We start from the raw sequence: 20,687 nt of genomic DNA, 5'->3' as shown, positions 1-20,687 counted from the left end.
GGCCCCTGCCCGGCGGCGGTGCGGGCTGTGCGGGGCGGCCGCGGCCGCGGGGCTGCAGGGCCCGGGGAGGGGGGTCCGTTCTGAGGCGCTCGGTGCAGGCAGCGCCCCGGCCGCCCGCGCCTCCGCCGGGGGGCGGCCCCGCGCCGCCGGCGGGCCTCGCCGCCATCTTGGCCGCTGCCCCGGGAGCGGGACGGGCCGAGCTGGGCCGGGGGAGGTACGTGGCGAGCGGGGGCTCGGGCCGGGAGGGACGGACGGAGGGAGGGGGCGGTGGGGCCTGTGCTCAGGGCGGCGGGACCCCCGCCCGCCGGGACCCCACCGCGCCCGGCCCCGGCCGTGCTGGGTGGCCAGAGTCGGGCAGGGGCGGCATCTCTGCCAGCAGCGGTACCGGGAGGATGCCCCGCAAATCCCAGACTTCCCGTTTTACCCGCGTCCATTTCCGTTGTTCGAAATATGTACAAAATCGCTGCCGTGTTTGAATAAAAACCCCCGTTGTTCTGAGCTGAGGCGGGGCCGCGGAGCAGCGCGGCCGAGGGTGAGCGGTGCCGAGGGCGGGCGGGCTCTCCCGGGGCTCCCCTCGGGTCACAGCCCCGTGCAGGGCGATCTGCAGCGCTCACGCTCCCAGGATGGGGAGCGGCGATCGGGGCACTCTGCACCGCGAGGTCGTTCGTTGTGGCTGCCGGGAGCCGGCGCAGGGCCTGAGGGGGGGCGGTGCAGGAGCCGCACCGGTGCGGGGCAGAGCCCGCGGCAGAGCCGGCCCGGAGGGGCAGGGGCTGCGGGAGCGGCGATGCCCGGCTCACCTGGGCCCTTCTGCAGCGGCGTTGCTGCAGACCTGGTGGTTCTATCGTGCTGTACTTGCCTAATTAGCAAGGCGCCCTGTGAGTGTACATCTGCGTAATGTGCGCCGGCAGTCAACCCATTATCATCCACCACTGTGCACTGTACATCGCTTCTGCCCTGTTCGGTACCCAGCGGTAGCTGAGTGGAGGTTGTCGCTTCTCTTCTTTTGTTTCAGTTCTAACCTGCTTTGAAGTAGCAATGCTGTTGCCGTTTTTTCAGTATGATGAGTGGTTTGTACCCGTTAGATGTTGATCAAACTGGAGGAATAGCTTCACCGTTCTGTAGCTGTTCTGCACCATTCTGTAGCTATTCTATAAACAACCAGGCAAAAAATTACACTTCAATAACGAAAATTCGTGTTCCATAGCAGGCAGACTACACTTTGGGAAAGGGAAAAGCTATCTTGCAAGATAAGAGCACAAATTAAATTACTCATGCAAAAGATAAATTGATAGAAGAAATGTTTTACAAAAGAACTGACTATGCTAACCATGGGAATGACTCTGCTGTCGGTTCCCATCAGGTTTCAATTGTACATAGCTACTCATTAAAAAAAAAAAAAAAAGGAGAATAAATATCTGAATGATAGTTCACTGTGAATGTCTAGGGTTTAATCTGTGGTGTGTTGGTGCTAACTCAAAACCACAAGCAAACCTGGTTTTGAAAAAAAAAAAAAGCACAGGACATTCAGGTTCTTTCCTGTGTGTAGTTACCTAAAAATTCCTTGCAACTGGCAAATTAAACATTAAGATTACTCCATGCCCTCTTTTGCTTAATTTTGCTTTTCTTATCCAGAAATTAAATTTTTAGCACCAGCTAAGTCCAAGTTACTTTCTCAGATAAAGCTCTCCTTATAAGCAGTTCTCATTAAGAATCTTTACTAGAGACATTGTCATGAGGATTCATGAAAGAGAAGTTGAAGTCCTTGAGGTAGAGAAGTCTGAATAGCAGGTGACAAGTGGCAGCTGTACTTCGTGGCTGTAACAATAGGAAGAAACCAAATTAAACCTTGTTTAAAATGTGAAGTTCCTTCCTCTTATTTCCCTTTAGCTTTCCCCAACAGCTTTACATGTAGCTTAAAAAAATTAATATATGTAAAATAAATCTTGTTTAGGCTTATTCAAGACAATGTGTGAGAGGCAGCTTTTTAACAGGAGCTTCTTACAAGATTCTTTCAGACAGTATTCAGGAGACTCATTTTATTCATATAGGGTGAAAGAATTAAAGAGTACCCCTTTGCTCTTTTCTCTCGCAAGAGAAGGGAGGTGCAAATGGTTATGTGCCTTCTTGCTGCCATCTGCATTTGGGCTGGTTGTGGTGAAGTGCACACACGAGTAAGAGCTGTGTGCCACAGCAGAGTTCCAGTGGTACTTGCTGTCTCTGATCTAGTATTTCAGCAGTGCAGGGCTCTTTGGTGCTGGGCTTGTCCTTTCTGAACCTCAAGTGCCTCTTCAAATAGAGCCTGTGAAAGGGAGTAGTATAAAGCTGCTGCTCCAGCCTGTCAGACCTACTGGAGCAGTGAGTTGGGAGAGCATGCTGGAAAACATCTTCACGAAGAACTACTGAGTTGAGGGCTTTCTGTCCTATATAAAATCCTTCTGCCTTAGCCATTCAGAGTTCTTGGCTGGAATATGAGCATAATTATCGGTCTGTTCCTGAAAATACTGCTGACAGTAAATATGCAGCAAGATACTCACTTTGCCTGTGTCCATTTGGTCGTCTCTATCCAGTTCTGCTTTCAGAGAGTGAATTTCTTAAGTGGTTTTTTAGTAGTCCTAAAGCTACTGATTCAGATGTAAGTTATGTTAGAAATGTTCCATCTTCATGTAAAAATATAGTTTTAGTGATGAATTTTTAATCGTTTTGGTGTGGAGTTTTTTCCTAAGAAACTCTTGCTTTTCCAGCTTTTACAGTGAAGCTTTCTATTCTTGCAAGTCCCAAAGGGAACTGCAGTTATTAAGGATCTAATACTGTTTTGTTGACAAGAGATGGAACTATCTTGCCAGCAGTTAGAAGATTTATACTGGAACTAAATTGAAGAGAGGTGCCATGCAAATGTATTATTGGAAAGCTCATCAGTCAGTAGATGAAACGCTGAACAAATCCTCATGCAGGCTGTAATTGTTACTGGTAGAGGCACAGAGGAAGTTGCAAGTTTTGTTATGGATACCAAACACTGATTTAAGACAACTTCAGAGTATTCTCAAAGGACTCCTTCCTTTTAAAAACAATTCCAGAAAGTTACTAACAGTGTTTTAAATGAGAGTAAAGATAAATGTGTACTGAGCATCTGGAAAGCAAAGTGTTTACTCTTTAATAGGGATGATCTTGCTAATAAAATATGCATCTGAGTAGTTGTACAGACACGAGCACTTTGTGGTGTTGAGTAGATACAGAGTTTTGCTTGACTAACAGAGAGGGACACCAGGCAATTCTTAAGAAAGGTTGCAAAAATGCTTTTACTTTACCCTGCAGATACCTAAGCCATGGGCATCTTATAGGCATAGGGATTCATGACACTTGATCAGCAGCAGTAAGATACACAATGACAGGAGCCTAACAAAATCTATAAAATTACAGAACATTCACATTTTAGTAAATCTGAGAATTCCAGATTTATCAAATTGAATCACAGCTGCTAATGTTGCATCAGTTATAACCAGCTGGTTATACAGTTATCTTCAGAGCTGCCACATTGGCTGTCTTGAAAATGCCATTCAAGTATTTAATAGGACTTCTCTTCATCAGGTTTGCTGGTTTGAGAGCCAGTGAAGGGGGCTGGGTGGTCAGGAACAAAGGTTTTCTAGTTTTGCCACATTTGTGGCACATTTTAGATTTATAAGAAAAAGTACTGACCAGCTGGTTGTGACAGAAATAATAGCTTTAAAATAGAACTAGAACTGCCTATTTTAGCTTACTTATTTCTCCAGGTTACTTTAAGCATTTGATTACTTTCCATTCACTTGTTACTAGAAGTTCATTTCCACAAATACATAACAGAGACTCAGACAGTCCACCCTCATTAATCCTTCCACCCTTCAGAGCAGCTATGCCAAATTCAGGGAGCATGGAAGCTGTGGAATACTTTCCCGGTGATGATCCCGTTTTGAGCTGTTTTCAGTAATTAGTACTAGCTCTAAAGGGCATTGCAGAGGTCAGTGATAAATTCCTCACTTCTAGTTTCAGAGCTTTTACTGTAACTCAGCTCAGTGTTATGGAAAAGCAGCTGGCAACAGTATTTCTGCATGAACTACATTTTAGAGTACTTAATTGTAGCTAAGGACAAGCATTTGTAATCAGTCTTTTTCCCATGCTCACAGCCTCTTCCTCTTGCCAATGAGCTTTGCTTTTATCTTGTGAGCTTGCTGTGACTTCAGTCCAGATGTTTCCATGCCAAGAATTTGAAAATCAGTAACATTGCAAATCCAGATTTAGTCAAAAGATAGAGACATGGAAACAGCATATTAAAGGCTCCTTAATTAAAATATTTTTCTCCTTCTGTGAGGACTTCAAGTTCTGACTGAAAAGAATCATGTGGAGTTTCTTGTGTCAGAACAAGGATTGGAGGTCTGTGAGAAGAAGCTGCAAAACCTCTCTGGTCTGCTTATTGCTGCAGAGCCTGTAAGATGCTTTCAGTCAGGCAGCAGTAAGGAAGGCTGTCACCCTACTGAAAATGAGCTTGATGAGCTTGATTTGGCCTAAAGATGCAAATAATGATCCATGTACACCTTCAGTCTGTTCTTAGGTAGGCCTAAAAGCAAAAAGAGATGGAAGACGTGCTTTTGAAATCATCCTAGAAGCACACCTTCAGTACCTTACATAGAGATGCTGACATCTCGAAGTGGTGTATGTGTGCACTGCTACATGTAGAAGAATCTCATGATTTATTAATTTTGGTGTGTGCTTTTGTTACTGTTTTTTTAAACTTAGAAACTTCATTTGAATACCTTTACCCTCCAAGTGCCGTGACTGTTAACATGCTCTGCTGTTTAGCCACAAGTAGTGACCTATTGGTGTGAGGGATTTTACTGTTACTAGATTGATTTCTTATGTCCAGCATTTTTCAATCTTTTTTTTTTTTCCCAAGTCTAATGTTCTGATGAGATAAGAAGGTAGAGTACTGAGAAACGAATTCAGGAATCTCTACATGTCTGAAATGAAATTTGGCACTCAAAAACGATGTGGAAGGGAAATTTTCGTATTTGGAGCACTATAAGTAATTTTAGTTAAATAATAGTTTACGTAAGATATTTTTGTAGTATTACCATTTCTAAGATATCCAACATGATATCCATCTTTATTCAGCTGGTGCCAATTGCTTGACAGTGAGTGGTATAAATCAAAATAATACACTGATGCCCCCACTGCTGTAAGAGCTTCTTTCCTCTAGTCAGCACTGGGAAGCGCGCTGATGGAGCTGCCCCTTGGCTGACAGGACAGGGCTTGTGCCTCTGGGGCTGCCTGCTCTGCACTTAAACTGCAAGGAGAGAGCTTCAGTTTAGCAGCAGATTAATGTACTTCTAAAACTTGTGAAGGAGGAAAGGAGTATGTAAGGGGGTTTGAAGGGAACTCTTCACTAGAAGCAGAATAACTATGTATCATGGGAAATCCTGTAATCCTTGTCTTTCTACCAGAAGATAAGGTAGGCAGCTAGGTGGGATTTTACTGTTCAGTTTCCACAGGTAATACAACACTGTCATCTGCCAAGCATGGTCTCCTGGATCACTTTGCTGCTCCAGTTCACCACAAGGCCACACAAACACGAACACAGCTGGTACCTGGGCAGCTTGGGGCCCATGAGGAAATAGGGGCAGTGGCCCAACACTAATGCCCTTTTTGGCTACCTACACTCTCTCTTCATTGCATATCAAGCCATGGTCTAATATCTTAAATGGAACCCAGGGCAAAGAAGGGGCCGTGCTAACACAGCCATTTGGTGCTCCAGGAGCTCCCTGCAATTGTGTTGGTCTGCTGCACAACTGTGCTTTTAAAAGTATATTGTGACAAATGCATCCACTTCTGATCTGTAGATGGATAGACTCTGTATTACCTGTTAATAGCAGGACATCTGCTGGGGCTTAAAAACACGGTCACACATGGTGATATACTTTGTCAGAGTATGGTTAGAAGCTGCCTGGGGTCCAGCATAGTCCCTCCAGATCAGGTCCTCTGGAAATTGAGTCCTACCAGTGCTGCTTGTACTGGAACCCTCCGATGTTGCGTTGTGTGCATTTGCTAGGAATTGGGTTTTGCGCTTGTTAACAGATATGCTATTGTATCCATATTAAAATGTACAGAGATCTGTTCTGAGCTTTATAGCTGATCACCTTCATACGTTTGGGCCGCCTTGCTGTGGAACAATACTGACATTCAGTGGTTGATTATACTTGCCACCATTGTGTGACTGTCCAGGAGATTTTGGAGGGGTTTAATGTTCAATGCTGGCTAAATTCAGAACGTATTTAGTTGAACTGGATTAAAGCAATTGTGTCAAGGCTCCTTTATGAAAATGCTGTGCTCACAGTATTAAAATTGTCTGAGGTTTTTTACAGACTAAATTAGAGATTAATTTGGTCCAGGGGAAAAACAATAGAAACATGCAATAACACTTTTTAGCTTTGTATCCTTTCCCACTCTTAAGAAAATTGGCAATCACAGTTTCTAAAAAAACTTCTCCTTATGTACCGTATTGGCTGAGCTGGATTTTTCTGTCCACGTTTTGACTGTTGGTCTTCTGTGTCTGCCATGAGAGACAGTGTGCTCTTAGCAGGAGGTATCTAAGGCCTGGCAAGGCCCCAGTGAAGATGAACACATTGCTGTCATGCATGTGAAGGAGCAGCTGGAGTTTTGAATTTGAAAAGCTGGATCTTGGCTCCCTTCCCACATCTGCTGACTTAGGTGGAGGGAAAGAGCATGTTGACAACCTTCTTGAGTTGTTCTTTCTCACCGTCTTTGGTGAGCTTTGGAAGACGTACTTTTGTTTCATCAAAATCTACAGGGCCAGACCATTTTTCATTGTTACAAGTGTGTTGGGAGGTCATTCGAGTACTCTGGGCAGTTTAGGTTCAAACACAGCAACAAGAGCTCACGCTGGATGAAGCTAAATGCTTATTCCAGTATTTTGGAACGAGACTTAGTCATTCAGTGTTTGGACTCCTTATCTCTGTGGGACTGGCTATTTACATTAGATGCTTCCATGCCACCTTCACATTAGTGTGCCAGAGTCAACATCAGCAAAGGAACAAACTTTATCTGCATCTTAGGCATGATCCCAGCCAAACATTGTAAGATTTATAAAAACTGTGATGGATTTTGGTAGATACGTTTGGCTTCTCTTGGACATGTTGAGTTGATGGTGGTCTTCCTCTTTCAAGATGTGGATGCCCAGTAACTATTTGGTCTCTTTCCAGTCATGTTTGAGTCCCTCCAAAGACTAAATTTCAATTCGGGATATCTCCCTTGCTATCGTCTGCCCATTTCCACCACCTGCCCTGTGCCAGCCCAGTAGAGCTCTCTGGCAATGTAATAACTTGCATTAAGAAGCTGATCTGACCAGAGACTTCTTTTGCTGGACAATTTATAGCTGGACTTTCCTAATGCAGGTAATTGCAGAGCCACAGACCTGTTCAGATCAGTACCTGAAAGGCAAAAGGGGTGAACAGCCAGTGGCAGGAGCAGCTTCTTCAACTACAGAATGAATTTGTGCTTGATATAAGTACTAGATTAGCTTCACCTTTGATGCCAGTGCTTGGGTTACAGTTTGGTTTGTTTTCCAAGCCCGCGTTTAAACTTGGAACTTATTTTTGGTCAGCCAGAGCATTGTACCTGTCTCATGTAAAGCATTTGTCTCTTCTATAGATGTGGAGCTAATAGTCTATTCTCTTCATTTGTATCAACAACTTTAGTTCACTTATTGTCATTGAAAGTTGAGAAATAGACTGGAAATTAGGGTTTTTAAAAAGGCAGATAAGTTTCTTGCCCCATGAATAAAATGAAGGATCAGTGGCTGAGGCATGTTATTGCTAAATGTTTAAAGATGTAAGAAAAAATAGTTACATTCCTTACCTGCAGTTCATACTCCTCTTTTTCATGACTGAGTTTTTAAGTGAAAAATGTTTTATGTAAACATATTTCATGTGTGCCAAGCACGTTTGAAGCCATTTTATTCATTAAATCAGATTTAAACTCCTAGTTCTGTGTACTTTTAATGAATTCTGACCCTTTATCCAAGTGCAGCTTGGCATAGATCATCAGACTAATCACCCAGCAAATAAAAACCACTTTTGAAGCTCAGTAGCTGAAAGCTGACAGGCTGAAGAGCTGTATCTTTAAGACAGTGCAGTTCTAAGTTATGTGTGTGACTGTCAGACAAGCTCCTCTACCATAGGAAACTATGTGCAAGTCACCCTTACATGTCATGTTTAAGTGAGTGCCAACTCATGAGAGTCAGCTTTTCTTTAAGAAATAAATTGCAAATACCAAACAGGGATGAAAGTGGAAATCAAGGGTGCTTGCTTCTTGCTTACATTGTGATATATGTTACTGACTTAATCCATTAGGAAATATTTTTGGGTGGAACATTCCTCTAAATAAAGAAAATGCAATTTAAAGAAAAGCAGCAAAACAGATCTTTTTCCTAAATTCACAGTGCATGTTAATAAAGAATAACCATTGTAAGACAGGGAATCTGAGATAAGGAATAATGTCAATCCACATATTCTTTTGTTTATTTTAACTTTTTTTGAATGTGTTTTCAACAGAAAATGATCCACAGCCTGTTTCTTATAAACTGTTCTGGTGATATATTCTTGGAGAAGCACTGGAAGAGCGTTGTGAGCCAGTCTGTGTGTGATTATTTCTTTGAAGCTCAGGAGAAAGCAATCGATGTTGAGAATGTGCCTCCTGTCATCTCAACTCCACATCACTACCTCATCAGCATCTATCGGGATAAAATCTTCTTTGTGTCTGTCATACAGACAGAAGTGCCACCACTCTTTGTAATTGAATTTCTGCACCGAGTAGCAGATACTTTCCAGGTCTGTCACCATTAAATAATTTTAAAATCCAGTATCTGAAGGCAGCCGACAGGGAAGCCAGAGAGGGACTCTTCATCAGGAACTTGTAGGGATTGGAGAAAGAGTCCCCTCTGCAATGTTTAAGTCAAGCACAGGTTTATAGATTACAAAGGACAAAAAGGTATATTTTTTATACTCAGTTGATTTGCTAGTTACTAGTGCACAGTCACTAAAACTCAAATCCCACTTTGTAAAAAAAAACTTTTGTTGGTTTCTTTTCTATAAGCTTTCTTATTGTCCATGTTATATAGATGGGAAGAAGGAGCATGCAGTCAGGCAGCACACAGTCTGTAGAGAGGAAAGAGCTGCAAAACATGATTCACTTCTCAACCAATTTCTGTAAATAAAGGACCCTCTGTGAAGACTGAGCATTGCCAAAAGATAGTCTCTTTGTTTTACAAGAGCCCTCTAAATGAAGATGTGTTGATGTTCACAAGTGGAAGGACCCTTGGGACATACGTAGTAGTAAATCAGATTACATTAATTTTGCTGTTCGTGCTATTACCAATTAGATGATAAATGTAACCTTAACATGTGATGACTATAGAAGTACCTAGTTAGTTTAGCCACTAAGATGCCTTCATATATTGGAGGGTTTCTGTAAGAAAAAAAACAAACAAACTTCCTTTTGCAAAGCTTTTTAACAGGAATAAAAATCCTCTCTTTTGTAATCTCTGTATTTGTTTAGGATTACTTCGGCGAATGTTCTGAGACCGCAATTAAGGACAATGTAGTAATTGTGTATGAGCTTCTAGAAGAAATGCTAGACAATGGCTTTCCACTGGCAACAGAATCTAACATACTGAAGGAGCTGATTAAGCCTCCCACAATTTTGCGCTCTGTTGTCAACTCCATCACAGGTATGAAAATAAACAATTTTCGGCAATGACTGGCTGTTTGAAAAAAAAAAAAAGCCCCATCATTCCTCAGAGCTAAAATATAATATATTGGTGTGAATCTGTAAGGTGAGGCCACCGTCCTGCCACTTCTTATAAGTAGGAGCTGAATGAAAACAACTCCCTCTGTATGTGCAGTTCATGCCTGGCTTCTTTATATCCCTGATGGCACTGCCTGGTCCAGCCACAGCTGCCGAAGTCCCTCAGGAATAGCAGTTCCCAGCACAGTCAGGACATGCTGGAGACAGGTGCTCTGGGGTTGGTACAGAGCTACCCCCATACCCCCAAGCCTTGAATAGCTGAGGGGCATGGAGAAGGTTAAGCATTTTATAAGAAATCATTACAGAAAGGTATATAATGGATACCTAATAAATCTTTGATGGCTGGGAACTGATAGCATGAAGGGAAACAAGTAGCCTGTCCTCAGCCTCTGCCCCCCCACCCCCCAATCAGCATATGGATTCATATGGATTCGATTTCGGAGCTGATTTCAGGGTGTTATAAATGGGTCTTTCTTGCAGTGATGGAGCCAAATGTCTGTCAGCTGAGCTGGTGGAATCTGCTTGTCTGGCAAGCGGGTGCAAGGGAGGTGAGCCATGAGGTGTCACATGGGGTCAGAGATATGGGAGATGTTCTCCTGTGCATTGTGTCAGAGAAGGGGAATAGTTGGGCTGCAGGGCCACACAGGTAGTACTCAGAGGAGCTGGTCTTTTAGGTAGTAGATATGGCTTAGTCTTTGAGTATAAATCTCATCAGTTTTAATTTGTGTTATTTGAGGTTTGGTTAGGTTTTTTTGAAATGTGGATTTGGATGGTAGTGTTTACAGTTATGAAGAATATGATATTAATGGACTAGATGGACCTGTAAGGGGAATTAAGACTCCTGAAGCCAAGGGTTGCAGCATCAAATCCTCTTGTTTTATCTAGAGCCTTATTAGAATTCCCTAGGAGCCTAAAGCGCCCACCCAAGGCAGCCTGCATCTCGTCACTGTCAACAGCTCAGTGCTGAGCAGGTGGAAACAGCAGCCTGAGAGCTCTCCTCCCTACCTGGCCTGGCAGCCCAGCCCTCTGTAGCACTGCTGCACCTTGCAAGGCTGCTGAGGGACAAACATGGCAACTGCTCCCCTACAGAGATGTGTGGGAGTGAGGAAAGGGTTGCATCTCCTCCCCCTTGTGTTATAGCACATACAGGGGTGGACTTTCAGAAGGGTTTTGGTTTTTTTTTCAGTTTTTCTACTAGCTCTAAAGAATGAAAATTTGTGTGTTCTGCATGTTAGGACAGGGCATGCCCAGCAGGTTGTGTAGAAAGGACACCCCCTGGCCTCCAGCTTCTCACTGGAGCTGTCTCACGTGGCAGGACACGCTACCACGTGCGTTGTGCTAAAGGGCACAGCAAGCGTGAGCTGTGGCCCTGTCCCAAGACCTACTTCTAGCAGAGGGAGTTGCTTCCACTGTGCTGGGATTCCAGGATCAGTCACCTAAGCCCCAGAAGTGATAAAATTATGGCTTTTTTTACTTTTTAAAGCATCATCATTTTATAACTAGGTAGTTCAGGAAGCCTTTTCTCATGCTGGGTGGTATTGAGAACCAGGAGCCGAGGGTGAGAGCAAGGCAGGGAGGGGCAGTGGCATCATTGGTAAGGAGCCCAGAAGTTGAGCTAACAGGATCAGATGATAGCAGGTTATCTACAGCTCAGTGACTACCATCAATATCCCATCAGAATGGGACAAGTTGAGCCAGAAAGTCAAGTCTATCTATGGGCCAGGGTCTGGACTGATTTGGCACATGGTCAGGTATAGACATGGTTGTCACGTTGCTGCAGGATAGCTCAGGTGTGTACCAAGAGTGAGAGACTCGGCCTAACAACAGCTCCAAGCAAAGATTGCGGGAGCCCTCCATAAGGCTTCTTACATGTCTTTCTTCCTAATGACTCTTACCTGTAAATCAGCCCTGAAATCAGCCATCAAAACTCTAAGGAGAAGGGCGAAGAGGTCTTAACTCCCTCATAAGCAACTGTCTTGAATTATAGTGATTAAATCCTTCACAGGATGTAGCCCCACTTCTACTCCCACTCAAACCTCCTGCTGACTTCAGCCTTGTATTTTCCTGTGCAAAATATGCTCTGAAAGCTGATAAGTCTGGACACATCATGGTTGAAGTGCCTTCACATCACCTCATGAATAACATTTTAGTGCTCCACATTCTAGTCTGCAGATCTTGGGGGCAAACCTCACTTTGGTTGTTAATTTTGGCAGTTGAAACATTCCTCTTGTAATTAGTGACTGATTTTGAGTTCTTTTTCATTTTTAAGGCAGCAGTAATGTGGGAGACACACTTCCCACTGGACAGTTGTCCAACATTCCTTGGCGCAGAGCGGGGGTAAAATACACAAACAACGAAGCCTATTTTGATGTCATTGAAGAAATCGATGCGATTATAGACAAATCAGGTAAGATGCTTTGCAAACTAATTTTGGTTTGTTGAATGTGTTTACATCTAGCTGCTGATGTTTAGAGAGAATACAGTCCAACCTTTCTATTTTTTTGCTTGTTTTATATACATGAATCTATATCTTTTAGATAAAAATACACAATTTAAAATTATGTGCCCAAATGTATTTCTTCAGTTCATCTTAAAACATCAATATGCTCCGGATTGCTTCAAGAACACTTACAAGAAATATTCTGTACTTGGATGTTTTCTGGTTTTATATTGATTATCTCACAACAGATATAAATAGAAAAAAAGTAGTTGAAGTTTTAAATGCGATGAGAAAATTATCTCCCATTGTTCCTGCCAACAATGTACTGCAGTCCTTGCAGGTCCTTAAATGAGCAAGACAAAAGCTTTCATTAGCTTTCTTCTGCTAGCAAGATAAACTTGGTGCAAAATAGCTGGACAGTCTTGTTTTCTTTATATATAAACTAGAGCTAGATATTATGAAGCTTAATAATACTCCTTTGTTTTCTGTAAATGAAACATATCATCTTCAAATACAAAGGTCTTTATTCTGAGTTTTAACTTTAAAGAAGGAACCAGATAACTTGTGTGTCAAGAAGTAGAAAAAAACTGATGCAAAGAGAAAACTGTAATGCTGTGGGCAGGAACCTGCTGTTTTGTTCAGTACTGGGGCCATCAGTTAGCAATGCTGCAGACTGCAGGACTCCAGTTTGTGGTGGTGTGGGGCAGGCAGCAAATCTCTGATTTCCTCATTCAGTGCTGCTGTTTTAGCAGTAGTCAGTGTTGTTTTGGTTCCATACACCACTTGAGGCTTTGGCCACCACTGAACTGGAGAGTCACAGATAGTTACTGTGCAGCTCTTGCTCGCACCATCTTGAAGCTAAAAGAAGGTGTCCCTCACAGTCAGAACACACTGATGACTGTGTCACTCTCCCAGCTCATTAGGGTTCCCAAGAGTAGCATCAGTGCTTAGTCTGAGGAGGCACAATCGAGGCCATGGTGTATTTCTGTGTGTATTCCAAGCCAAATCAGTGTTCACAGAGCGTTTAAGTTTCCTACTGAGGATCTGCTGCAGTGGTCATAGCTACTGTTTTCTGCTCTGATCCCTTGGGACTAGCAGTGCAAGAGTCTTCCTTCCTAACCTGAACTGGGACTAAGAAGTAGATAAGGTGGTTCCCCTGAATAGGGATGGCATCTTGTTTCATAGGGATATGGTTAACTGCTTTAACCTGAAACAGAATCCCTTCTTTTCAAACCAAGTATAAAGCCACCATTTCTCCTTCCCCTTGACTAGATGAGCAGTAGTTTCCATCTGTCTTCTAAAATTACCTTTGCTTGTGGGGCTAATTAATTAGTCCAGAGTCCTTCTCATGCCTTTCTGTTCTTACATGGTATTTAAGGAAATGAGCATTTCCTGGGTAAGATGCTTGGTATTCGTGCTTTGGGTTTAGTTTCTTTGTTGCTTTTTTTTTTTTTTTTTTTTTTTGCTATAGATCTATTTAATATCAAGACAAATATGTAATCCCGCTGTTAAACAAGCCTTACTTGTGAAAGCCAAGGTTAGCTGGAGCTTTATAATACAAACTTACTGCTTTTTGACATTGATTGTTTTGATGTGCTTCAACTTCCTGCGCCACAACACAACTTGCTCATTTTCTGGAGGCCTGGGACAGGGATGAAAGAAAAGGAGATTCAGAGCTCATGTGTTCTGAACTTCTTATTTGCTTATTGCTGGCAACCAACCAGTTCAAGCACATCCAGTACAAGTCCTGTGAAACAGCTGGCACAAGTATAATTAGCTGATTTGGGACAAGCTGTTTGCTCTGGCTCATGTATTTTAGCAGGCTACCCAGGACACAGGTAACTGGAATGACCTTTCCTAGCTGGGCTTGGCAGGTTCTTGAGCGCTGTGCAAATGTTATCTGTGCCCTCCAGCTGCACTTCACCATGTCTGTGAGGCCCTTCATAATAATGTTAAGTCATGGGTCTGTTTTTTCTCCTGCAGGTTCCACAGTCTTTGCAGAAATCCAAGGTGTTATTGATTCGTGTATTAAGCTCTCAGGAATGCCAGATCTTTCTCTGTCTTTCATGGTAAATTCAGCCTATATTTGGGAATCTTAATGGCTCAGGATTTCTTTTTCATAATAATCAGAGTTCAACAATTTTAAGAGCACAATTGCTACTTCATGTGTTATACATGTGAAAAATAACAAGTTTTGCCTTATGTACAGACAAAAGCCATTCCAACTACTGAGCAATGCAGCTTCTACAATATCAAATACACTCACAGGAGCTGCTGTACCAGGTCAGATCAGAAATCCATCTAGCTCAGTAACGTGTCTCTGATAATGGGTAGGAAAGGTACTTAGAGTCTAAGAAATAGGAACTGTGTAGAGTTCAGTAGCTACTTCAAACTGCTCATACTTGATGAGATTTCACTTACCATTTTGCCACTATTTCCAGAACCCACGGCTGCTGGATGATGTCAGCTTCCATCCATGTATCCGGTTCAAACGCTGGGAGTCTGAGAGAGTCCTTTCATTTATTCCTCCCGATGGGAATTTCAGATTGATCTCTTACCGTGTCAGTTCACAAAAGTACGTTTCCATTTAGACACACTGATTCTCCAGATACACCATCTCCTGCTTTCCATCTGAGTAACTGCAGATTTCTCCTTGTTAAGGGGGGGGTTTGCATTGTTCTAAAATAAATGTGCTCAGGTTTTGTCTCATCTGTTGCCCTGTCCCCACTAAAAGAAGGAAACCATTTTCCAGTGAATTGCAGATACTCAGCAATCCTTTTTCAGTGGAATAAATCCCACATGACAGTAATACAGGGCCATTCATTCCTAGCAGTCATTGTTGGTGCTAGATGCTTTGTGGGTAAGGCTCTGTGTACATAGAGGACTCTGACCATCATGGAGAGGATAAAGCAAAAAAGTCTAAACTGCAGATATTTGCAAACTAAAGCCTGATTTGACTGGTGGCTCTTCTGAGATTTGGCTCAATAAGATTACTTTAAAAAAATAAACAGGTGAAGGAAGAGAGAGTAGGACAAGTTATTTGAAAGAAAAGAAACTATTTTTTTCTTGTCATTCTCTGCTAATAAAATCACTTCAGCAATCATGCTGAAGAGTGAACTATCACTTTTGAAACAAACTGGTTCTAACTTGAATACTTGCCAGAAAAACTGGAACTATTTATGAAAAAGATTTTTTTTCTCTCAAGCAGAGACGTAGCCAGGATGTATTCAGCTACTGTTTTCTCTTTTCAGCTTGGTGGCAATTCCTGTATATGTGAAACACGTGATCAGTTTTAAGGAAAATAGTTCTTCAGGAAGATTTGATGTTACCATTGGACCAAAACAGAACATGGGGAAAACAGTAGAAGGAGTTGTCATGACAGTTCACATGCCAAAGGCTGTACTTAATATGAACCTCACTGCTACACAAGGCAGCTATACTTTTGACCCAGTTACTAAGGTAAGACTCAAGTTTTTATTTATTTAAAAATCAAAGATGGCATTGGAACAAGTCACTCATGCTGCAGAACACTGGAGCACTGTTCTTAGGAAAAAAACTTTCTTTCAGCATATGTTAAACTTAGATACACAATAGTTGTGATTTCTGACTTTGTCAATATCCTTTTCCTTCCCTTCCTCTCTTTCCCCCCACTCTTTCAGCACCCTAATATTTTTCCTTAGTGGATACAGCAGTATTTTGCTGGTAGTTTCAGCCATGGTATATTTTGCAATCTGTGTTCTTGAAAACACTTACCTGGAGAAAATGCAGTAGACTTGAAAATAGGTATCCAGAAAAACAGGGAGCAGGAGATGAGAAAAAAAAATCTCTTCCAAAAGATCTGCCTGAAGACACACAGTAAGGAAGACAAAGTGCCTGAAAAAACGTATCTTGGGCTCCTGCTTTCCTGCCTCTGAATTTGAAACCTAAATTTCCTAAAGCTTCTGAAGCCTTTTAGTACCCAGGAGCCATTTTGCTGAAGTGCAATCTGAGCCAAACCCTTCTGCTGCCTCCAAGACCCTGCTCTGAGCTTTCTGCTGCCCTTGGAATATCTCAGTCAGCAACGGATTAGAATTTTAAGTGGAAGCTCTCCAAGTAACATTCTGTGTCAAGAACAATAGACCTTGATCTTTTTAAAAGAAAGACACCTAAAAAAACTGCTTGAAGTCTGTTTTCCTCTCTGCAGAAATGAATGATACTGTGTTTTTATCAAGAGTTGGGATAACTAGATGGATTGTTACTGCAAAAGTTTGTAGAAGTGGGTAGAACTGAGGTTTTTCTGCCTTTATCAGTTTTCAGTTTTCAGTTTATGGTAAGAGCAAACAAACCACCTCTTATAGGTGAGTAAATGACCCATTTGGTTCCACATTTCTCCTAAGTGTAAGAATTAATGGCCAACAAGTGATCCTTAGGAAAGTTACTGCAGCTTCGACATCTCATTTGGCCAAGTGCCTTGCTCCCACTCTCCTCATTCTCTTGTTTAAGTTCCTGTGACTCTTTGCTGGTTACTCTCTTTGCTTCATGGATCCAGCCGATCCAGACTGACATCAGGATCCACCATCATCACTCTGGGAACACGATGTACTCAGTGCACAGACCAACTAAGGAACAGGGCAAAAGAAGGCCTGGGGAAAAAAAAGACATTCGGGATATGAATTTAACCTTATAGGTTGTTTCCTAGAAAGCTACTGCTACTCTTCTTTCCTTCCTGACAAGGTGTTAACGTGGGACGTGGGCAAAATTACTCCTCAGAAGCTACCAAACCTGAAAGGCATAGTGAACCTGCAGTCTGGAGCCCCCAAGCCAGAGGAGAATCCAAGTTTAAACATCCAGTTTAAGATACAACAGCTTGCAATTTCAGGTGAGTGGAGGGGTGTTACGTGAAATTGGTGCTGACAGAACAAGTAGGAAATGAAGTGGAAACTCTCAATCTTTTATTTGGAGATGCTGATCTGAAGTCAGCTTGGTCCAAAACGATAAAGTCTGATTTTCCCAAATTTGACAGTTACCCTTGCTGGGAATTGTGAATTCCCAGTTGTTTTGCTCAAGAAAGGCTTGAGAAGCGTACAGAAGAATGGCTTTTTCTTTGTTGATTGGTGCATTAAACATGCCAGTGTATCCTTTTACTGAAGATCGATGGATGATGCTTTAGCGTGCTGCCCTTGACTCATTTAGCCTTGCACCACTAAAGCCATTTCTAATGGTCATAAAACTCCAATAATTTTGAAGAATGCCCTCCTTATTCTTTCCTTCTGGAGCTGGTTAGTTTTTCATCTTTAAAGCAATCAGCCAGTAAAATCAGAATGAAGCATATATGGTAAATGCAAAACTAAATTTAAAGCAGAGAAGGCCTCAGTCTGCAAACACTTAAATCATGTGAGTTGTCCATGTGGAAAATGGTTCTGCAAGCAAGCTTGGCAGGATCAAGACTCTCACAGTGTGGGGACTCACAGGAGGATGACTGAAGGATAGGTACCAGGCCATAGTCCTTTTGCTTCCTCGACTACTTTGAGTAAATAACAGTTAGTTCTTGTAAGAAGAGAATCCTACAGTTTCCTCTTAAACTAGTTTTAATCTAGAAAAATAGAGCTGATTCGGTGGCTGGACACCAGGTATGATGGACCTGTGAGAAAGCAGGGAACAGCCTGAAGGGATAGGTAGTTATTAGCTACTGGCCTTCCTCAGTTAATAGCAGGGGGATTGCTGGTTCTTTTAATTACATATTGGAGTAAAGAGAGTCCTGAAACATGTCCTTTGCCTCATGTTCCTGATCGGAAATGAGTGCAGTGTACAGGAGGAAGACAGACTCGTTTGTTCAACAGTTCATCTCCTGGAAGGAGGATGTTGGCTCATGGAGGAAAAGAGAAGGAAGTTGTTGCCCTGCCAAATCAGCTGTGATTAGGTGACAAGAACAGTCTCATCTGCTATTTCAAACCAGATGAACTTGTGAAAGAAAGGAAAATTAGCTTCCTAACCCATCCTAACATGCTTCAAGAAAGCTGGACTTTTAAACAGACTGGCATGATTCCTAGCATTCTGCTTTTAACTTTGTACTTGTCTTTGACTTTTTTCCAGGACTGAAAGTGAATCGCCTAGACATGTATGGAGAAAAATACAAGCCTTTCAAAGGTGTCAAATATATTACAAAAGCAGGAAAATTCCAAGTCAGGACATGAAAAGATGATCTACTTCTAAGAGGAAATTCCCCTTAAAAAAACTTGACTGCTTAGTGACTTATGTTGCTATTAATTAGGTGCCAATTAATTGACTCTGATTAGTTTGGGATCAAAGCATTTGTGCACAGCAGCTCTTACAATGAAAGCATAGCTTAGTTTTTCTTAATATGGCTTTAAAATAAGGTACTTTTTTTCTAAAACACTTTCACTCTTTTTTTACTGATTTGTTGTGCTGGTGAGTAGTTTGATATAGGCAACCCACAAAGTGTCGCAAACCCTACACTGCCAGTCAGATACCAAAGCCCAGAGGTCAAGCACATTATGAAGGCCAGACAGGCCACTGGAAAAGTCTGGTGGCGTGTTTTGCTGCTGCAGCCGCCTGCAAAGAAAGCTCAGTAATTCTCACAGCCAGCTGCAAGCCGGCATTCCACAAAGGAGCCTGTAATCCCTTCAGAAATAGAGAGCAGCAGTGAGAGGGGCAGGGGACCCCAGGGGCCTGGGACATAGCAAGTGTCACTCCTGAGAAAGCTTCTGATGAGGTAAAAAATAATTTCTGTGTTGTTTACAAGAAATCGCCTTTCTTAAGAAGCATTTGCCTTAATCAGCTTTCATTTCTGCCATCTGCAGATGAGCTGATAAAAATAACATCCTGCATTAAATCTGGGAGGTGATTGTTGCATCGGTAATCCACTTTCTTTCCATTCACTCTCATCATCTCCATCTTTTTTTTAAGAATACAGTTGCAGAGAGTAAGATCTATTTTTTATGTGGAGCCTTTGCTTTGATTTAGATGTTCCACTTGTTTGAAGTGGATGCCACCAGATCTATGCGGTGTGTACCTTGGAGCGTAGCTTTTTAGATAGCACAATAGAAGTGTCAAGTGTATTTAATGGTTGTGTGCTTTAATGTTATGAAATAAAGGGAACTCTACTGCAAATGTCTCATCTTGTGAAATATTCATGCTGATGTAAATGGTTCTCAATGCTCTTAGGCAGGAGGCATCTGATACACAATTAAATAATGACTATTTGCTGCATCTTTACTGAACTTGATCACTGTGCAGCTACTTAGAGTTTATAAAAAGCTGTTTAGGAGCATGGCAGGTGAGGTCCCTTTCATATTTTTTATTTTTAAATGGAGGACAACTATTAGTTTATGACATTTCAAAGACTCAACAGTGAGGATGCAAAGCTGACTGAACTTCTCATTGTACACCAAAAAGCTTGTAATCACTTTAAACCAAAACACGCTCCACAGTACCCGTCAGGTTCCAAACCCTGCATTTGGTCCATACACAGGGGGCTAAATTCAGAATTAAAGGAGGGGATACTGGAGAGCCTTTGTTTCCCTAACCTGTTTGGCTCAGAAATTGATGAATAGGTGCTAACTTTGCTAGAGATGAAGAGCAGGAACTAAAGTGAATCAGTAGTCAAAATTTCAAATACTGGGACAAAAAATGATCAGCTGGGGAAAAGGAGGGGAAACCCATCTGAACACTGGCAGCAAGTCAGTAAGAAAAAAAATTAGCATAATATCATTAGGGTATAAACAACCTATTTTTGCCATAAACAACCATTCTGAATTTCTGAAATTACAGTAAACAGCACCATGAAGAACCAGCACTTACAATAAGAAAGCCTTGTATTCTTGTAGACATAACGCTGGTTATTAAAAGCTACCAACCTTTGAGTCTGCCTTTTTTCCACTGGAGAAACATCCATGAATTCATTACTCATCCTACCATGTTCTGCACCGTGTTTCAGCAATTAATATCCTTCAGTTACTATAATTGTACAAGAAATCTTGTCTTCAGAGGTAACTGGTAATTGTCCCAAGCTGAAGTTTGAGTACCTGGAGCTGCTCCTCTGCATTAACAGCCCGGAAGTGCTTGCACCATCTCCTTTGGGAACTGACTCCGGTGCTGATACAGAACATGAGGTGGTATCAGGACTGGCGAGTCGACACCAGCACTGCCCTTCAGCAGTTACAGAACAAGCCTTGCCAGCCCACTGTAACTGGGGCACCAGGGAAGCACACACAGGAGCTGCTGTCTGTGGGAAAGCTCTGATCCATACTTCCATACTTCCCAGCTCACCTCCAGAACTCGCTGTCAACAAGAATTGTACTCACCTGGCAGGAAACCAGCCTGAGCACAGAGATGTACTTTGTCAGAGAAATGGTGTCTGTTGTGTGAGTGATTCCTTTTGCTGAAGGTGTGCTACTTC

The 20,687-nt window shown here is 42.3% G+C and overlaps 1 protein-coding gene across 1 annotated transcript; it reads left to right on the top strand.

The window, feature by feature from the left end:
• Positions 1-25: 25 nt before the first annotated feature.
• On the top strand, positions 26-19,399 carry AP3M1 (adaptor related protein complex 3 subunit mu 1). Its single transcript, XM_050336545.1, has 9 exons — positions 26-214; positions 8,598-8,873; positions 9,601-9,772; positions 12,119-12,256; positions 14,273-14,358; positions 14,731-14,864; positions 15,541-15,748; positions 17,003-17,147; positions 18,362-19,399. The coding sequence occupies exons 2-9, from the start codon at positions 8,601-8,603 to the stop codon at positions 18,460-18,462; spliced, it is 1,257 nt and encodes a 418-aa protein (XP_050192502.1). The 5' UTR covers positions 26-214; positions 8,598-8,600; the 3' UTR covers positions 18,463-19,399.
• The last annotated feature ends 1,288 nt before the right edge of the window (positions 19,400-20,687 follow it).

Source organism: Myiozetetes cayanensis, unplaced genomic scaffold (genome assembly GCF_022539395.1).
Source record: "Myiozetetes cayanensis isolate MyiCay16 unplaced genomic scaffold, myiCay2020 scf10, whole genome shotgun sequence".
NCBI classification, from domain to species: Eukaryota; Metazoa; Chordata; class Aves; order Passeriformes; family Tyrannidae; genus Myiozetetes; species Myiozetetes cayanensis.
The sequence above is the reverse complement of the archived record's forward strand: the minus strand, read 5'-3'. Positions and strand labels throughout refer to the sequence as shown.

Bases quoted from the DNA above. Each gene is read 5' to 3' on its own strand.
- AP3M1 (XM_050336545.1), top strand. From the start codon at position 8,601: ATGATCCACAGCCTGTTTCTTATAAACTGTTCTGGTGATATATTCTTG. The intron at 8,874-9,600 runs GTCTGTCACCAT...GTATTTGTTTAG, and splicing joins GAGTAGCAGATACTTTCCAG to GATTACTTCGGCGAATGTTC. The intron at 14,359-14,730 runs GTAAATTCAGCC...CACTATTTCCAG, and splicing joins ATCTTTCTCTGTCTTTCATG to AACCCACGGCTGCTGGATGA.